Source organism: Saccopteryx bilineata, chromosome 8 (genome assembly GCF_036850765.1).
Source record: "Saccopteryx bilineata isolate mSacBil1 chromosome 8, mSacBil1_pri_phased_curated, whole genome shotgun sequence".
In the NCBI taxonomy this organism is placed as follows: Eukaryota; Metazoa; Chordata; class Mammalia; order Chiroptera; family Emballonuridae; genus Saccopteryx; species Saccopteryx bilineata.
The window spans coordinates 44,995,403-45,016,665 of NC_089497.1; the positions used below are offsets into that span (position 1 = coordinate 44,995,403).

General features: G+C 40.1%; 1 protein-coding gene across 3 annotated transcripts in view; it reads right to left on the reverse strand.

Moving 5' to 3' along the window:
* LSAMP (limbic system associated membrane protein) overlaps positions 1-21,263 on the reverse strand; it is a 741,157-nt gene that overhangs the window by 43,015 nt on the left and 676,879 nt on the right. For all 3 annotated transcript variants that reach the window (XM_066240926.1, XM_066240924.1, XM_066240927.1), the window contains exon 4: positions 6,335-6,469. In XM_066240926.1, coding sequence (XP_066097023.1) covers positions 6,335-6,469 — 135 coding nt within the window. The remainder of the gene's footprint in view (positions 1-6,334; positions 6,470-21,263) is intronic.

Here is a 21,263-nt window from a genome sequence, read left to right on the forward strand (position 1 = left end):
AAACCTGGGCCAGACTCTACACATGCTGCTGCCTCTGCCTCTGGCACTCACAGCTGTAGAACATCAACATAATAATGTCGTGGTGGATGCCTCCCAGTCCCCTCACCAGGAGACCAGGAATACAGGTCTTCATTCTACGGTTTCATGGGAGAGCTCTTCCTTGCTCTGGATGTTTCCTTCTATGTGGCAGGGGCTTGTTTAGTATATCTCCTTGCACTGGGACCCAGGGGGAAGAAATGGTTTTTCTGAATGGAAATTTTGGAAAGAACCTCCAAAATTTTGTTTGGCTAACCCCTTCCTCTCCTCCCTTTTGGGACAAGTTTCTGGTGGGTATCAGAGGTTCCTTTATGCCTCTCCACCCTGACATCTTACTCGGGCTCTCTCCTCCCCACTCTCATGTGGCCTTGCCTGCCCTAGTCCAGGGCTGCCATAATTGGTGCAGTAAGTCAGCCACACAAGCTACCACATCTAACCACCTTGATCCCTAACAATGGGGGCAAACAAGCCTCCCATATTACTTCTCTACTTATCTCTCAATGTATTTATAACCTGTATAGGTGAGTAGTAAGCTATTTATTAACTCCTCAGAGATGCTAGCATGGAAAAGGTGGCAGTAGACTAGGGTTGAGTACTATTAACTGTACTCATCTTGGGACAGGATGACACTAGTCAATGACAAAGGCCAAACACTTGCTTTTCTCACTGAAAATCTAGGAAGTTTCTCATGCTAAGATAAATTTACAGGTAATAATAAATTTCTGAAGAGCTTTGTTGTTTCCAATATTTCTCAAATGACACAATGGTGCAGGTCTATTTGTTCATGGCTTATTGGAATGAACATTTCAAAATTCGTTTGTGATGAATTCTGTATAGGTAAAGCTAAGAAAAATTATTACAAATCATATTGTGACATGCCTATTGCAGTTAAAATAAAAGATGTCCTTGCTCAAAATATGGTTATAATAAAAATGTGACTTGATAAAAATGCTGCATGGAGGCCTATTGTTATTCTTTATGTGACATTGGAATAATTTACAATTGTCAAAGGACTCTTCTAGTTTTTATTACTTCAAAATCTGGGTTCTGAAAATATTAATAAGGGATTTCTACTTATATTACCAATAATAAGACTCTTTCAATTAGAATGGATAGGATAACAATGACAGTGGCCTATAAACAGAATGTTATCCATTTATACTTTCTAGTATTAGGAATTATAGTTTAAGTAATCAAATACTAAATAAAGAATTCAATTTGTAAGCATTTACCATATGTTAGCATTCTACTAGGCTTTAGATATATTTTTGTTCAGATAATAGCCATTAGGAGGTAAAAACTATTAACTCATTTGATAAATGAGAAGACAGACCTACAGAGGGTGTTTGTGTACATACTCAGAACTTTGCTTTTGTCCTCTCTATATGGTGACAACTCAATTGTCTCTCAGGGTGAGTGTGCAGTGGTGGAACAATGAGGTGGGGATGAAGAACGCAGGCAATAAAAAAGACACTGTCGGCCCTGACTGGGTAGGTCAGTTGGTTCTTAGAACATTGTCTCAATATGCCAAGGTTGTAGGTTTGATCCCTGCTCAGGGTACATACAAAAATCTACCAATGAATGCACAAATAAGTAGAATAACAAATCGATGTTTCTTTCCCTCTCTCTCTTAAAAAAAAATCAATAAAAAATTAAATATTGCTTATAGAGAATTTAGAAACAATAATGGAATTGATAAAAAGTTGTAATTTTAAAAAAAATCACCATCTATCAGCAACATTAAATAATGGCAGTGCTAAAGTAAATATTCCTCTTCACAAGGGCAGGCTTTATAGCTCAATATGCCTCCCCATTTTGCTGGCACTGTCACTATGATGATTACAATAAATCATGCAAAGTCTTTAGCATAGTCTCGGTGCTCTGAAGATACTCATAAAATTATGGTTCTTGTTCACAGTGCAAAATTATGGATGAAAATTACAGTAACTCTGGATTTTTTTTTTCTTTTTACAGGGACAGAGAGAGGGGTAGATAGGGACAGACAGACAAGAACGGAGAGAGATGAGAAGCATCAATTATCAGTTTTTTGTTGCGACACCTTAGTTTTTCATTGATTGCTTTCTCATATGTGCCTTGACCATGAGCCTTCAGCAGACCGAGTAACCTCTTGCTCGAGACAGCAACCTTGGGTCCAAGCTGGTGAGCTATTTGCTCAAGCCAGATGAGCCTGTGCTCAAGCTGGTGACCTCAGGGTCTCGAACCTGGGTCTTCTGCATCCCAGTCCGATGATCTATCCACTGCGCCACCGCCTGGTCAGGCAGTAACTCTGGATTCTTACTGAATATTTCCTCTGAAGATCCCATAATAGATCATAAACCTTAGAACATGTTTCTACTGATACTATCCCAAATATAAGAAGAGGCTAAATGTTGGCAGGGAGGATGGATAGATGATGCTATGAATAGCTAGAGAAGGTAGTCAGTTGCTTTCACATTGGGTATTATTTTCCTAAGATTTCTTCATCAGGTAATTTTTTAATTTGTGCACTGAAGAGTTCAGTTAAAATGCATATATATTATCTGGAGACAATGGATGTCTTCAATCCCAACTGTGTATTCTGTAGTATTAACCTTTGCTTCCTCTAAAATAATGGCTCTTGAATATAAGGGAGAACTTTAGAAATGCCAGTGTCTCATGCCTCCCGGCAACTAAGTTGGATTGGTTATCTATAGACATCAAGGTGGTAGCAGAGCTGAGTTCAAGGGAATACAAGCAGAGCAAAAGAAGTTATATGACAATGTGAACCTAGTTGGAGAGATAGCTGTGGGAAGGCAGAAGGTCAGATATTAGCTGATCACTGGGTTAGGAAAAGGCTTGAGAACTACTTTTGAGAATTTCTCCAGGAATAGGAAAAGAGTCCAGTGCAGGATGAGTCAAAATAAAATTAATAGGCTGTATTTATCAACATTTACTACGCACTAGATATTATCCTCAGTATAGTGGCTCTAGGAAGAGATGAACCCATAAGTAGATTCACTTTTAATGCACTGTGTGAGAACTAAAATTGAAGTATTACACATAGAACCTGTAATGAAAGGACAGCTGTCTATAGAGCTGGAATCTGGAAGAAATTAGCAGCTATACTATAAGCAGGATACAAGAAACCTGAAGTTCTGCCCATGGGACAACATTTTACTAACCTTACTTAAGTGGAAAGATTTCGGGTCAATAATTTAGCTTCTGTAAACTCCAGGAACTCCGACCATATAAGAAATAGATTTTGCATATCAGATGGCTATGTTCAATGCCACAGACCAACTGAGGAGAAAGATTATCAAGAGAAGTAATAAAAGGAGAAAAAAAGAGCTGAACAGGAGGAATTGTTATGTCTCTTTTGTTTACTGTTCCTGCTTCTCAGTGCCCTGCAATACCTCTTGGCCACTGAGTAAAGGAATCAATGAAATGATGGTAGGAGATAATTACCAGCACTGAGATTTTTTTTTTATTGTTAGTGGTCTGTTTCTTTACAATAACCTATTCAGCTATTAATTATCTCAGCTATCCTTATCCCACGACCTAATTTCAAACAGTGTGTTTTGTTTTGAAAAAAAGAAAGAAGTCAGTTTAAATAATAGAACATTTTCATAGTAGGCAGGCTTAGAAAATGTGACAAAGGTGAAACTAGCTATTTCTCAGTGTTTATGAGTTTTGTTAGCCAGACCTCGTTCTGTAATTTAATCTTAGAGACTCGATCTCCTTAATATGATGACATTTAAGTAGAAGAAATTGTTCAAACAAGGCAAAAGAAGCAATGGCTAGTTGTTTTGATATATCATAAACACAGCTTATAAAGTGTTGGTAAAAAGGTGATCCAAAGGAAACTGATATTAACTATACTTTCTCATTTGTAACCAACATAATTTGCTAAGTGTGGAGAAACTCAGGGTAGAGTTTACCTGTGAGTTTTTCACCTACTCATTAAGTAAACATTTACTGGATGTCTGACTAAGCTCATTATTATTACTGGATGTCTGACTAGATTTTCACGTAATTTGTTACAAGGTATTTTTTAAAATCTCAACGTTCTGTCCATAATCTTGTGTGTCTCACTCATCACCAGCAAAAGCTCACAGTTTCATAAAAGCCTTTTCTTGAAAATTATCAGTATTTTTTTTCTTTTCAAAGTTACACTTTGGGGACAGTCAAAAGGAGCAATATCAGACTAATTGCACTAATAATCAAAGGGCCCAGGCGGCTGGCTTTGATCTTGGGAACCATCTGCAATGCAGACCTCTTTGATGTTTCACACAATGGAAGCATAAATATTTTCTGTGTACTTCATGATTGGACTTTCAGAAATCTAATTAAGATGAAGGTCAATTAAAGGAAAATAAAATCTTAACTCCCAAAGTCAGTGAAAAGGTGAGATGATGGAATGACTGTGTGTACACAAAAGAAGCTAACTAACCTAATTATAACTTGTATAAACACCCCGAGAAAGTGTCTTTCATGTGAAAAAAAGGTCCTAAGGCATTTTATAATATTGAGATCATTAAGGTGTCTTTGAAACACACCCAGTGCCGGAAAAGAATAGTAATACTGGCATTTCCAACCTCCATTACTAAAAAAATTGCAGACAGCTAGAGGATAAAAGCACTCCAGAGCTCATCAAATGCAGCCCCTTGCTTTGTGGAAATGAGAGCCATAAATGTCTCTGGCAGAGCTGTAGCTGCCAGCTTCTTCCAGGTATCCTGTGTAGAAGAATTGGGTGGCTGTCTCAGCAGGCTGCAGGGCAGGGGGAAGACTCCTGGATAATAGTGCAGCCCAACATAGCTGGGTCACCTTAGGCAAGTTTCCTCAGCCATCTGTGTCTCAGTTCCTACATTTTAAAAGTCAGACCAATAATATTTACCTCACGAGTTTACTGTGAATATTAAATGACATATGTAAAGCCCTTAATCCAGTGCTGCACACTGTAGTTAATAAGAATTGAAAACTCCTCCTTCTCCTCTTTTTTTCCCTGAGAGCACGAGCTTTAGAATCACGCTTCGTCTGAGTCCCTTTATTCCACCAGCTTCCCGTGTCACTTTGGAAAGCCTGTTCTACCTCTTTGGGCTTCAGTGTCTCAAACTCTAAAATGCAGTCAATTATATCGACCTTTCCAGAGAATTTATGTAGAATCACTGGCATAAGAATCTGCATGGAGGACATAAGATAACAAATAACTCACTACAGTCTCAAGTATATTTTCCAATAGGGATTGTGCATGTGTGTGTGTGTGTGTGTATGTGTGTGTGTGTGTGTGTGAGAGAGAGAGAGAGAGAGAGAGAGAGAGAGAGAAATGTGCATATGTGTATATATCTATGTATGTAGGATATATATATATATTTGTGTGTGTATGTGTATGTGTGTGTGTGTGAGAGAGAGATGTGCATATGTGTATATATCTATGTATGTAGGATATATATATATATTTGTATGTGTATGTGTGTGTGTGTGTGTGTGTGTGTGTTAAATACATAGGAGGAAAGAACTGTCGGGACATTCCTTCATCTCTGTCATTAGCCACATTGTGTGATGTGAAAAACTTAAATTTGAATGACATGACAAGTCATTCCTAAATAAAAAGAGTAAACACATTCTCTTTATTCCTTTGTTGAGTGACACATATAGGGATCCATCCCCATCACCTGTCTTTTGAACTACATCTAAGGATTCTTTCATCTGAAAAGTTCAAAATATGCCCACTTACCTATGCATCTTAGAGAAATCTTGCTTTCTAACACCCATACGTTGGGACAAATAGAAACAAAAATTAACTTATCAGGTATCCCTGTTAGCCCTCGGGTAAACATGGTATCTGAGCACAGTGACCTGAATTTGTTCCCAAGGCCAATTAGTTAAATAGCAGAAGAGAAAATATGATCTTGAGTTATTTCCTATGACACACAATGCATTAATACAAAAATTTCATTTAAAGCTGATATAAATTTGTTGCTTTTTTCTAAAGTGGTCTGACCTTGGTCGCCACAAAGACCCAAATTGTGGTTGCCATAAATGCTATTGCTGTCTGATCATACTTTCTTAATTCTATAGTCTGAGTGTATTGTTAAATGTATTATGCGTTATATTTAGAGTTGGTAGAGCTGATTTATGAAATCCAAAGGCTAAGTCCTGCCCTTTGGTGTATCAAATATATAAATGGGCATTCCCACCCAGAGAGACATCTGCTTGAAATGCAGTGTTCTTTTGCTAATGGGATCTTTAGAGCTCACTGGGGGTGGTGGTGGAGGTGGGTCCTGGGCACACAGCACCTGCTGGCTGCTGCCATACTCACAGTTCACAGTGACCTTGACTTGTTTGACATCCGCCGAGGAGACCTCATTGGCAGCCTTGCACTCGTATTTGCCTGACTGCTCCCTGGTGATGCCGAGGATCTCCAGGTATTCTTCTTCTCCTTCAAATTCTCTTCCTGAAAAACAGGTTTGCATGATTGTTTTTTAAAGTTTAACACGCAGCAGATCACCTCTTTATTTTAGGAGCAATAAATCCACATGGCTTTTCAATAATTTGCAATGTGCTTTATCTGAGGTCAATTCCACAGAAGCAGACCCCCATGACTGGAAAAGTTAATGTGAAAGTGATTAAAGAGGAAGTGTTCTCAGGAAAACTGCTAGGCAAGTGGGACCCAGCAAGAAAGAAGCCAAGCTAGGGTGCAATGCCAAGTTTCAAAGAAGGCAAGCCAGCTCAATTCCTTAGGGAGCTCTGTGGGGAGTACATTCCCACTTCAAAGTTGTCCTGACCAATAGGCAAGAAGCTAGAGTGTTTATATGTCTGCATTCCTCAGTCATTGGTTAAGGGCTTAGGCAAAGTGGGAACTGAGGGAGGTAAGTGCACACAAGTTGTAAAGGGCTCAGAGGGGCTACAGGTGGAACACTGATATCATCAATCACACCATGCTGCAAAGCACTCTTTCAGCCAAGGTTGTTATTAGAAGGAGACGTGCCTTTCTTCTGAGAAACTCAGTTCTCCCCCAGTTTATGTGGAATTCTGTTCACAACAATCTTGTTTAAAATTCTGTCTTACAGTTATGGCTTCTTTGTACAGTATGAAACTACATCAACACTGAGACTTTCAGGCCATGGACCAGGTCCATGAGAAAGTGCTGCTGATGGTGCATTTTGTGACACACTGTATCACCTGGGATGACAGCAGGGAGCTAAGTACCATTGGCTTGAACAGTTGGTATTAGAGGTCAGGAGGCCCTTTTTAGAAAGTTCTATAAAGTTGGAGGTTTCCATTGTAGTAAAGAAATCACAAGGTTGGCAGGCTTGTTTAATCCTCTCATGTGGAGTAAAAATGATTAAATTACCTTCTTCACAAAAGGAGTGAGGAGATAAATAATGAAGGGGAAATGGAGGGGGAGGAGAAGGACAAGGGGACAGAGAAGGTCAAGAAGAAAAAAGATTGAGCCGAAAGACTTTGGCCAGAAAGGCTTATAGACTTCAACTCTAGCTAAATTGAACCCCCTCACCCCCACATTGCAAAGCCCTACTGCTGCTTGGGTTAGGATATAGCAGTGAGAAGAGTGCTAATGGACACAGTGCTGCCATCTTGAAGAAATCTTGCTCCTGCTCATCCTACACTAAATGGTACCAATTAATAGCTCTGCTTGAACACCACAAGCTGTTTTCCTTTCTGGAAATTCCCCGATGGCCAAATCAACATAACAGACAGCCAACACAGAAACAAATTCACTATCTAAATATGTTAGCTAAGCCTGTTAACTAGATTCCCAATAGAACATACAGCTGCTTTGATAACAGTCAGGAACACTCCAAATTTTAAGTCTTCTGTGAATGTCTTTATCACTAATCTTGGGGAAACTCTGCAATCCCAATAACAAAAAAGCAATGGTTATATAAAATTATTTGGTTCTGAAATCCTAAATATTATCTAGCACACACTTTTACTAAAAATATTTTAGAGGAAGTTTATAAGTATATAGCTACATATTCCTTATAAAAGGCTAATTTCCTCCCCTTTTTTCTTCTCCATATTCAAGTAAGAAGCCAGCCCTGACTTCACAAATCACAGAAATGAAATGTGGTAGGAAAGAACAGAAATCTCAGAAAGAGTAATTGTCTACATTATTGGAATAAATGGGCAGAATTTAGACTTAGAGAAAAAAAAAAGATCCTGCATACTTGTATCTATGGACTGAGAGTCATACCAGCAACTGATACTAAGAATCTTCCAGGTACACATAATTACCCTATAGATGAATGGCAGCTCTGACTACTGCAGGCCAAAGAGAACTCATTAAACATCTGTGGTGCAGAGGGGAAATTGACAGTAAGAAATAATTATTGATTTTGAAAATAATGGTAGCTTGAATAAGAAAAAAGTTAAAGATGATTTCAGAATATTTCAGGATTTCTGTCCCACATCCATCAACCTTATTCCCAATGGGTACAGTTGTGAGTAAAGAGGAAACAAGTGTGACCTTCTTAAGGATGGCTAACAATACTGAGGTCTCTTCAACTCCCATAAAATACTTAGATGTAGCAAATCTTGCATTTTGAATTTCTGTAAGATTTAAGCCAGTTTCAGGAGAGAAAAAGATAATTTTAGCAGCAACACCACCATGCCATACTAGTTTGAAATGATGGCACCATAAGAGTTACATTAAAATACATTAGGAAAAATAAAATAATATTTATTGGGTTTTGGACCTGGAATTATTCTATGCCAATGTAAATATTAATAATCTTATTTCTTCATGATAAGTAGATAATAAAATAGATCCTAATGGGATGAGTATTCAGTCTAGAAGAATTTCCCCCAATCTTGTCTGAGTATAAAGGGGGAATTTTTCCTCAAATGGCACACCCATAAGGTGGAAAGATCATTTTTGCTTCTCCCATAATAACTCTTTTCCGCTCTATGGATGCTTCTAATCGAAGCATACCATGTACATAGCTGTTTCAGAGGAGTGAGAGAGTATCAAAGTACAAATCAAATGCATGCAAAAGAATCTAACAAGGTAAGAACTTAAAATATTAAACAACATCTCTGAGCCCTCCTTCTGGTCGCTTTGCTTTCGATCCTCTAGTCGAAACTCTTGCACTTCCGGCACTTCCTGCTAGACTTTAAGTTGTATCCACGAGAGACTTTGCCCACAACACATTATCTCTCCTATTTCACTTGAGGATTTCTCATTAATTCCCAGTGATTTGAGAGGAAATGGGAGCTTTTCTGTTGCTGAAAAGCCAAAGAACCACATTGTAAATTCCTCAAGAACCATGCTTTACTTGCAATATTCCCATGAACCAGTTTAGGCTTTAGCAAGATTAGTTATTCCATAAATGTCTGTTGAGTTAGCAGAATCGAAATACAAACAACACTAGAGTCAGGTTCAAGACATCATACAGCTTAAGAAAATGAAGCTGAGTATTGAAGGTGGCTAAGTATTTCTGTAAGAGAAGCTGGTGTATAAACCCATTCCCTTTTAATAATCCTAGGAGTACCCTTTTCCCAGGGAAGGTTGGATACGCTTACCACTCTGCTGTGCAAGGCTGGTTGGGGCATCTCGGGTAATGACCTGAGGATGTACCTGCAGCGTGAAGTTATTATTTCATAAAAAAAAGGTGTAGGGATGAGAGCCCCTGCTGGAAACAGGAACAATGCCGTTTCTTCCACCTGAGCAACTGCAGTCTCTTGTTTCAAGGAATAGGGTGCACTGGACAAGTCTACAATCATAAAATTCTAAAATGCACTGAGATTCTCTTGTTCCTCACCCTTTGCCCCAATGTGTCTGTCTCCATAAGGGCACCTTTTTCACATTCTTCCAATTCACTCACTAGCTTCTCTCAACCCAAGGGTCCTTTCATCACTTTGTTTTACTCTCTCAACTTGAACAGGGTGACTGGCCTGAATGTGACACTTAACCTGTTGTTAAATTCTCTGTGTAACAAAAAGAGCCCTGTGGCTACAACTTGGGCCTTTCTTTTGTCTCTATCTATTAGTTTCTGCCCTTGTATAAATGTTTACTTGAAATGCAAATTTCAGTATTTTGCCATTTTAAACATCTCAACCTATTTCCACAAGCTTGCTCATGTCACCGAGTGTCACATTCATTCTGGGATCTGATGTTTAGTTTAAATCTTGCTTTGTTTAATGTGCTTTTGTGTCTCCTGGCAACATGCAGTTACCAAGCTAAATGACTTCTCATCCTCCTCAGTGTATGCACCTTTTACACCCTTGCACATCATTAGCATATCTCCTCTCAGTCACTGTTTACTCAAGTTGTACATATTAGTTCTTTCAATATCTTTTCATAAGTCAGAAAGAAGGGCCTAGAGCTAATGGCATGAGGAAAGGGTTCACTTCTGTGCTTCTTAACACAGTGGCAAATCAGCCAGCATACTCCAATTACAGTGTGCCAGGTACTGCCTTCTAAGGACAGAACCTTCAGGGTACTGACCTTGCTTCGATGAAACTTGTGGAGATCACATCTAAAATGTTCATTTAGATTTCCAAGGTCAACCAGGCATTTGTAAACAAGCAGCCATTTAAAATTAAATACATTTCCATGGCATTTTTCTTTTTCACTTCTTTCTTTTCTCTCCCTCATTGCTCTCCCTCTTCTCCCAATCCCATCCCCCTTCTCTCTCTCTCTCTCTCTCTCTCTCTCTCTCTCTCTCTCACACACACACACACACACACACACACACACACAGTTATTTACATATAATCTTCCATTCTAACTTTTAGGAAACAGCATACCAATTCACTAACACCCAAATATTTGCTCATTAAACAGAGCAGACCTATTCTTTTTTTTTTTTTTTTTTAAGATACATTTATTTATTTATTTATTCATTTTTAGAGAGGGGAGAGAGAGAGAGAGAGAGAGAGAGAGAGAGGAGAGAGAGAGAAAGGGGAGGAGCTGGAAGCATCAACTCCCATATGTGCCTTGACCAGGCAAGCCCAGGGTTTCGAACCAGAGACCTCAGCATTTCCAGGTCGACGCTTTATCCACTGCGCCACCACAGGTCAGGCTTTTTTTTTTAAGATTTTTGTTTATTCATTTTAGAGAAAAGGAACTGAGAGAGGGAAGGGGAGAGGAGCAGGAAGTATCAACTCCCATATGTGCCTTGACCAGGCAAGCCCAGGGTTTTGAACCAGCAACCTCAGCATTCCACGTCGACACTTTATCCACTGTGCCACCACAGGTCAGGCACAAGCAGACCTATTCTTGAAAAGTCCCTTGAACATTACAAGTAGTCCCTTACTTGAAATATTTTATAAAAGCTTACTACCCCTAATAATCATTACATTATTTGCCTTTCTTTTCTTTTATTTCAGGCACAACTGAAATTTATCAAACTTGTTCCAATTGACTGTTTTATGACTTTGAAAAGGTAAAATCCCAAGAATTGTTATATGTCAGAAAATGTGTGAATCATTTTTTTCACTATTAGGAGAAGTCTTAAGTATAATATCATCATAGATCAATTTTTCACAGAAGGGAAGATGTGTTTAAAATGGGGTTGACATTCTCTTCACTCACCTAAATTTGAATATTTACAAGCAGTAGCTACAAACACAATAGTTACAAACACATACACATATTAACAGAAAGCAAACAAGTAGAACTTGTCTTGCAGGGTATGTGTGTGTGTATGTGTGTGTTTGTGTGGGTCTGTAGTTGAAAGGAGAGTAAAAAGGGTGAGCAAAAGCAAGCTATAACCTTCTGCCTCTAAAAATAAAATAAAAAAAAGATTGTGAATCAATGATGCCATTTGAAGTTTCCTGTGCTAACTTCAAATGTTATAACAAGTTTTTGTTCTTACAGTACATTTCACATTTTTCCCCTAAGGACATACTCACCTGTTCCTGTTTTTAACTCTTTCCCTACTATTTTTACACATCATGTTTTATACCAGTGGTAGTCAACCTGGTCCCTACTGCCCACTAGTGGGCGTTCCAGTTTTCATGGTGGGCGGTAGCGGAACAACCAAAGTATAAATGAAAAGATAGATTTAACTATAGTAAGTTGTTTTATAAAGATTTATTCTGCCAAACTTAGCAAAAATACGACATAAAGTACTTGGTAAGTAATTATTATTATATGCTTTAACTTGCTGTAACTCTGCTTTATAAATTTTATAAAGTAAAGTTACTGCCCTACTTTATAAATCACCATGACTGTGGAACTGGTGGGTGGTTAGAAAATTTTACTACTAACAGAGATACAAAAGTAGGCGGTCGGTATAAAAAGGTTGACTACCCCTATTTTATACGAACATGCTAAAAAAAAAAAAGAAAGAAAATAAATAAAGAAAGGAAGTTAGAAACACAAGAAATCGAGAAAAAAATGCCTACGATGGTGGATGGTGTTTTTCTATTTCATGTCATGTCTCTTTCCAGATCCTTTGAAGGTTTTTGTTTCTCAGCTTCACACTCACCTGAGAGAGCCTTTGGTGTTTGACAATGTTTCTGTTAGGAAGGCTGAATCCACTTCTCTTACTACCTCTCATCACCCATCAAGGAAAGAGTGAAGAGTGGCAAATGAGCCATGATTGAAAGAAGGCAGGTGTTGGGGGCAGGCACAGCTGTCAAAAGCAATCATAGGAAGGAAGGAGATACAGGGAAGAGCAAAGTATGGAAGAGAAGTGGGGAGGGGACAAAGATGTGACATAATCAAGATAAATTTAAGAATGAGTTAGAAGAATGGAAACGAAAGAAGAGAGTGTTCTTTAGAGAAAGAGGCATTTGACTATGAAGATATGTGAGCTACACAAAAGAGAAGGGGTTGGTTACTCTACTGTAGAATTGTTCCCTGTTTGAACTGTAAGACATAATAGGGTGCGGAAACTGGCCCTATACCTTCTGCAGCCATAAAGGGTTTAATTAGTACCCAGAAAATAGAGGTAAGCCACAGTGCCGGGAAAGATTCACAACTGTCGTTAGCTCTGTCAATGAGCATGTGCCAAATGAAGGACTCCCTGGCATTATTTTCCTGGTTTCCAGAGAGACCCAATTAATTATGGTTTGCATTTTTCCTTTCACATACAAAAATCAGCTAGCTGACATAGTTTGAGCTCCGCAACCCCCTGGAGGCTGCCATCCACGCATCCCGTTCAGTCCTGGTCCATGACCTTCTGTTATTTTACTAACACTTAACCATTACCTCAGTTTTTAGAAACCACTCTGCCCTTCTAAATGCTAGGCTCGAAATTAGGATCCCTTATGTCTGGTTCTCTGGGAGGAATTATATTGATAATAGCTATTGTTCCACTGTCAGGACCTCATCTGGTTTTGCTCATCAGTGTACCCCATTATGCAGCACAATGCTGGATGCTGGCATGTTCAATAAATATTGCAGAGTGACTGTTGAATGAGCTACCACTTAAACACACATGTTCTAGGCACTGTGCTAGATGACTTGAATATTTTCTTATTTAAATCACAATACTGTTAAGATTGCTTAAAGATGAGGAAACACAGGAATCCAAGTTTAAAGAGGACTTTTAGGTCTCTGGCCGGTTGGCTCAGTTGTAGAATCTCAGCTCGACATGTGGATATCCTAGGTTCAATTCCCAGGCAGGGCACACAGGAGAAGTAACCATCTGCTTCCCTACCTCACCCCACCCCCTCCTCTTCTCTCTCTCTCTCTCTCTCTCTTTCTCTCTTTCTGTATCTTTCTCTTCCCCTCTTTCAGCCATAGCTGGATTGGTACAAGTGCATTGGCCCCAGGCACTGAGAATAGCTCTGTGTAGCCTCCACTCATGTGCTAAAAATAACTTTGGTTGGGCGCATAGTCCCAGATTGGCAGAGCATTGGCTCAAAGAGGAGTTGCTGGGTAGATCCTGGTTGGGGTACATGTAGGAGTCTGTCTCTCTAGCTACCCTTCTCTCACTTACAAAAGAAGAAGAAGAAAAAAAAGAAAACCCTTAAGAACATGCCCACATTTATGATGTTATTAAGGGAGAACCAGGGTGTGAACCAGGTCTATGATCATTTGGAGCCCACGTTCCCAACTAGGCTTGACTACTTTTATAATTAGAATACCAGGAGAGCCTGACCGGGCAGTGGCGCAGTGGATAGAGCGTCAGATTGGGATGCGAAAGACCCAGGTTTGAGACCCCGTGGTTGCCAGCTTGAGCGAGTGCTCATCTGGTTTGAGCAAAAGCTCACCAGCTTGAGCCCAAGGTCGCTGGCTCAAGCAAGGGGTTACTCAGTCTGCTGAATGCCCGCGTTCAAGGCACATATGAGAAAGCAATCAATGAACAATTAAGGTGTTGAAACACGCAAAGAAAAACTAATGATTGATGCCTCTCATCTCTCCGTTTCCTGTCTGTCTGTCCCTGTCTATCCCTCTCTCTGACTCTCTCTGTCTCTGTTAAAAAAAAAAAAAAAAAAGAATTCCAGGAGATACTAGACTGAATTCTTAGCTCTCAGAATCTGTTCTATTTCTGATTCTGAGTATAAAATGGTAAGTTGGGAACAAGTCACTTGGGGAATTTCCAAAGTAAAGATGCTCAGTTGTAGATTTAAAAAAAAAAAGAAATGAAAATACAGCTGTTAGCTTTTATAAGGATTGTACTCTTCACCTCTTTATTGAAAGAATCAAATAAACAGTAAGTGAGAAAAAAGTTGGTGCTTAAATGTTAATCCCACCCACTTATTTATAGAGCCCCCCCCCAAAAAACAAAACAAAACAATATAAAGGGCTGGTACACATAAATGCCAACAGCCAGCTAAGGAGCTATATAGAAACAGTATAGAATGGACTTACATTAGGAAAGACTTACTGGGAGAAGTGAGTTTTCAGGAAGTTGATAATCACAAGGGGAGAGACTCAGAGCTGGCAAATTGTAAAAGGGAGTGGTTACCTGGTCGCCTGCCTGACATAGAGTTCTCTGCACAGGAAAAGTGAGCAGTGACATGTGACAGTGGGACATAGTCCAGGGTGAGTGAGATGGTGTGAAGACTCTGGATTTGCAACATTCAGTACCTCTGCATCTCAATAAAGACACAGTGGAACCTTTGGGCACCCACAAAGGACCAAGTAAAATTGTCATTTAAGTTTCTTTCCTCCCTCATTCTCCTCCCTTTCTTTTCTGTAGACAACATGGTGTGTAAGCATGGAATCCTATGGAAATTCAATTTGTGTAAAGTCTTTTCTATAGCAACACCACTTACGTTTGGTGCAAATTTCTTGGCACTGAGTCCTAACATGTATTGTGATACAACACCTCATGAATTGCTATAAAAGCAAAGACGGTTCTTAAAAGATGTCTAATAACATCATTGATCTTGACTAACCGGCAGTGCTGCCTGGAGCATGATGTGGAGAAGGATTCTAAGGAAGAGCCTGGGCTCAATGGGAACAAGAGGTGACGTCCATTAGGGCAGAGGGAATGTGTGCCATGTACTTGGACATTCACCTACCCTGGAGTTTCTTGTGGCCCACTTGAGTTTTCTTGGGTATGAAGAAATATATTTTATATGCAGTGTGTAGGTTGAAAGCTAGTGACTTCCTGTGTTTAAATGCAGTTGGAACCACTCAGAATATTAGAAAGGGGTGCTTATTTTGGAGTGGAGATTATGAGTTTGACTCTTGACATAGTTGGTCTCAGGTTTTTTTTTTAGAACATCCTGGGGACCATATTTCATAGACACTCAGAAATATGGAGTTGCTAAGAGACTAGGGCTAAATGTGGACTAAATGAGTAAAATATACATTGGTGGTAATTCAAACTATGGTAGTAGGGATGGGAGGACATTTGTATGATGTAGCATGATGTCATAAAGCAAGGACTCACTGTCTCACTTCATTTTTTATTATCTTAGGAGTGTGGGGAAGAGGCCATGAGGCAAAACTGTAAAAAGAAATACCCAGCAGAGTCCTTTGCAATAAAATAGAAGTGAAAACTCCTGCAGGTGTTGATTATTTTCTAGACTATTGCCTAAGAATGAAGTGAGGCAGAACAAAGAATCGCTGGTCTAAGGGAGTAACAACTACGATCTTTCACCATTGTCATCAGAACCGTAGGGGTATTCCGCGACCTGTCATTAGCGATTCTGTCATTGCTGAGGATTAAATATCAAAAGATATGAGACCAGTGGTTACTGTTTCCAAAGTCACATAAATCAATGGGCATTTTATAAGTGAATGTGTTAAACTCAGCAGGGCAATCGCACCATGGAAAGATTGCTAAACTAGTTTTGTGGCTGCCACAGAAGCCTTTCAAAGGTAATGAAAACAAAGCAGGCAAAACCCATCTGACCCTCTGCCCTTTCCTTACAGGCCCCGATGCAGCAGTGACCTCATTTGGGCTCACCCCCAAACCCCAGCCTCACTTCTTCAGCTAGTCTCACTGTGGAAGGAGCTGTTCGACCCAATTAAGAAAACTCTTCTCACTTAAAATCAATAAGTAAGTAATGAAAAGAAAAGTCAGAGAGTAAGGGGGGAGGAGGACTGGTCAAAAAAGAAAATGCTTTAAGCATGAACTAAAGTGATATTCTTAGAATGTTCCCATTTAACATAAGGTGAGCAAGCCTTTGGCTGCTTGGGGGTCAACACAAATAAAAATAAGAAGTCCAGCAATATGCTTCTTGCTCTTAGACCAAAATGTGTGAACTGGGAAACAACATTCCGTCTGGATGGCAGCTCTGTGCATACCAGCACCGCTCAATTCTGGGTTAGGTTTTCTGGACTTTCTGTAAAGCAGACAGATCTCAGGGGGAGTGACAGTTTCAGCTGCAATGTTGGGAATACATATCAAGGCGAAGTGGGAGAGACCAGGAGCAAGCTCATACCTCTCCCAGGCTAGGCTCACACACTCTCGGAAGCTGCTAGGCCATTGGACCAAAGCTTAATAGGAAAACATCAGCGATTTGTCTCCACTGCTATTTATGTTTCAAGCGCATGACAGGCTGTCAGTGCAAGTGAGGGTTGCTAAATTTACTACCTTTCAGATTACTGCCACAGTCTCTGACTTGACAAGTCACTTCATTTAAAAAGTACTGCACGGAGATGTTTCCTCTACTTCTTTTTAAATAAAGGCAGAGGGAGAGAAAAAGAGCCATGACAGAGGTTTAGTTTAAATGATTGAAATGAAGGAAGCTCACAAAACTGTCTTTAGTTTGATGGGAGGGCCCTGCTTTCACAACCTCCCTTCTAATGAAAGTGGTAAGTGAGGGAAAGGGTTAACCGAAGTTCCTGGTGTGAATGATTTGTAGGGAGTAAGGTATTTTCATGGGGGGGTGTTATAATAAAATGAGTTGTTATATTTATTGAATTTGAATGCTTAAAGGATTCAAGGGATTTCAAGATACTGACTGAGTAGGCGGACATTCCAACTGCCACCTCCCAGGACCAAACTGGATTACAAATAAATTTAAGAACAATCATCTTGAAAAAACAACTTTGGACTAAATGAAGAACAATCTTTATTCAAGGATCACAGAAGAAGCCACATTGAGACTGGTAGGAAGGGCAGAGACACAGAAAGTGCTGCTCCACTACCAGGAGCGAGTGGCAGCGGAGGGTCCAGAGGAACCTCTGTGGGGAGGGTCACCCAGAGAGGTGAGGGTCCTAATCCCCAGGCCTGGGAACCCAGCCTAGAGCCCCAGAGCCTAGAAGAAGCACCCACACAGCATTTGGCAGTGAAAAGAGGGAAGGTTTCTGTCTGCAAAAAAAGATGGGCACTCTCAAAGATGTGGGCTCCATCTTAAAGGGCCCACACAGAAAATCTCATTCTCAGCCATTTACGTGGGATCCAGCAGAGGGAGAGCTAAGAGGACTAGAGTTGTGTGAGGAGAATGTAAAGTTGGTGGCCCAGGGAGAGACACTGGAGGGGACAGACACTGGAACCCCTGTGCTGAGTCTTTCTTTAGTACTGTAGTTACCATCTTTTTTAGGTGGAGCAACCCTCTCTGTGGGTCATCAGCCTGGGGGAAAGCAACTGGCCCAATCTTGAGACTCTCTCTTGCTCTACCAAGTGAGATGGGGCTGTTCTGAGAAGTAAGTCAAGAAGCAGGGGGAGCATCAGAGACAGTTTTCTGGTATTGAGGCTGGAGTTTTCCCTTGTACTCCCCTGAGAATATGACTGGTGCTTTCACCTCAGGAGAGATTTAATAAAAACTGTCCAGCCTATGGGAAGACCAAATCTCTGGGTTTCAGAGGCCACACTCACTGGACTCCTAGTGGCCACACCCTACTGAGGTCTGTGAAAAAATTCTGGACAGACTAACACCTTGGGCTGTAGGGTAGAAACCACACCAATCACCCTTTTTAATTCTTGATTTGCCCCCAGGCTCTAGAATCCACCAGAATTTTTTTTTCAGTGGCCAACACCAGCAAGCATCCAGCAGACACAAGCTGCTGAGGCAGTTTCCAGGGAAACTTGGGCCTTTTGCTGACCTTCTCTCAGGCCCCAGTGTGGGTAAAGCCAGTCTAGATGTGCAGCTTGATATTTCCATGTGCACGTGGGCCCAGCAGAGGCAGCCACAAACTCTAGCTTGCTTGTAGCTCTAAGCAGGTTGCTAAAAGCCAGTCATGGGCAGTGTCCATCACTGTTCTGTGCTGGCTTCCCTTCAGGGAGGCTAGGGCCATCACATCCAGTGGACAGTGGTGGAGAGCATTGGTTCAGGACTAAATGACCCTTGCTGGCAGTATGTCCTAAGGGAGGGCTCATAGGACATTGGGCCTAGCTGAGGCAAGTTATACTTTCTGTGGTCAGCAATGGCATAGTGGCTTGTGTGCATTGGATAGGGTGGAGCTTCAAAGTTGGCCAGCACAAGTCCTGGATATCATGCCTTGCTGGGACTAGGTTCCACAGGAGAAAGGGAGAGAGGCTTAGAACATGTACATTCAAGATATAGATCCCCTGGAGCCTATTGTTGGGTCTGGTCAAGAGGCTTAGCCACTCTCTGGGGGAACATAGTCAGCCCAGGGGAGGACTCTCTCAGTCTTCTTCCCTGAGACCAGGGGATCCCCAGGTGGCAGAACTTCTGCAGGGGGCTGTGGGCCCCTCTCAATCTGAGTCAGATGGTCACCTCGCTAAGAAAAAATAGAATTTGAGTATCCAGTAGTGTCTGAGAGATCAGGCTCTGAAGTAGGAACCACTTTCTTTATACTGAGCTCCTGACCAAGAGACCCCTGAAGTAGAGGATCTCACTAACATTGTATTTCCAACCTCAGCTGCCTTAACCCACCAAACTTGCAACCTGTAGAGGTGTTGGTGTGGTGAGGCTGGTGATGAGAGAAAATGGGACAGCTAAAAAGTGGAAGCAAATCTTATGGAGTTTAGGGCTTTTATGGAGCTGTTATCATCTCTAAAAATGAGAAAGCTGATTCTTATGCACAGGTTGGCTTCTCCCATACTAACCAGGCACTGAAAATGCAGAAGCAACAGAGCAGTAGCTCCAGACAGGTAGCCCCTGGTAGATTACAAACAACTGCTAACACCAACTGAAGAAGTCCCAGAACAAAAACAAGCAGTTCTCGGTGGCAGACCACACCACTGCTAGACTCAGCTAGCTACATAAGCAGCATGCCTAAAGGAGGAATCCAACAGGCACCAGACACCATGAAGAATAAATACACCTAACAGGACAAACACTGCACAGTGTCTAATATACATAATCAAGATTTACCCTTAGAGCCAGCCAGCCTTAAGGAATAATCCCAACCATGAAAGGGCTAACTATATGCAATGCTCACATACAGAGCACTGAAAGAGAGTAATTACCAGTCAAGAATACTCTATCAAAATTATCCTTCAAATATGAAGAAATATAAACTTTTGCTGACATACAGAATCTGAGGGAATATAGCACCAGAAAACACCTAATGTAGGAAATACTCAAGGGAATTATTTGACAAGACACAAGGAACAAAACAAATCAAAACTACAAGTGAAAGCTCCAACAAGGTTACATAAAAACAAGGATAATCTGTGACAACAATAACATAAAAGAGGAGAGGATATATAACGGCAGTAACAAAGGAAGGTGGAGAACAGAAGAACTCATAGACAAAGGACTCTTCTACATATAAACATTTTTCTCTTAATAACCTAAAGGTAAACACCCACAAAAAATCCAGAACTGAAACACATGCTTAAAAGAAGAAAAAACAAGGGAAAGGAGTATGGAATGTCACCCAACAAAATCAACCGACAGAAACACAAAAGAGAAGAACCATACAAGACATAGAGCTACCAGAAAACAAAACATAAAATAGCTGTAGGAAATCCTCTAGTGTCAATAATTACCCTAAATGTAAATGAACTGAACTCACCAATAAAGAGGCACAAAGTAACAGACTGGATCAAAAAGCCAAACCCAACCTTATGCTGCTTTCAAGAGATCTAAGCTGCAAGGACAAAAGTAGACTCAAAGTGAAAGGCTAGATACAATTCTCCAAGCAAATAATTTCTAAAGAAAAGCAGGTATAGCCATATTCCTATCTGGCAATGCTGACTTCAAGACAACAAAGGTAACCAGAGACTAAGATGGACATTTCACAATAATGAAGGGAACATTGTATCAAGAAGACATAACACTTCTTAATATATATGCTCCAAACTAGGGAGCATCAAAATATATGACATGTACTAATGGATCTAAAAATAGAAGCAGACAAAAACACAACCATACTTGGAGATTTCAACACACCATTGATGGCTTTAGCTAGATCATCCAAACAGAAAATCAATAAAGAAATGTCAACCTTAAATGACACACTGAACCAAATGAACATAATAGACATTTATAGGACACTTCACCCCAAAACATCAGATTATACATTCTTCTCTAGTGTGCACAGAACATTTTCAAGAATAGGCCGTATATTAGGCCACAAAAGTATAATAAAAAAAATTTAGGAAGGCTAAAATTATATAAGCATATTTTCTGACCCTAATGCTTTGAAATTAGAATTCAACTGCAAAAAAGGAAGTAAAGAAACCCACAAAAATGTGGAAATTAAACAATATACTTCTAAAAAATGACTGGGTTACAAAAGAAATAAAAGCAGACATCAAGAAATATATACTGACAAATGAAAATGATAAAACTACATATCAAAAAGTCTGGGATGCAGTAAAAGCAATAATAAGAGAAAAGTTTATATCCTTACAGGCTTATATCAAGAAACAAGAGAGATCCCAAATAAATAACCTAACATCTCATCTTAAGAAACTAGAAAAAGAAGAACAAAGGCAACCCAAAGTCAGCAGAAGAAA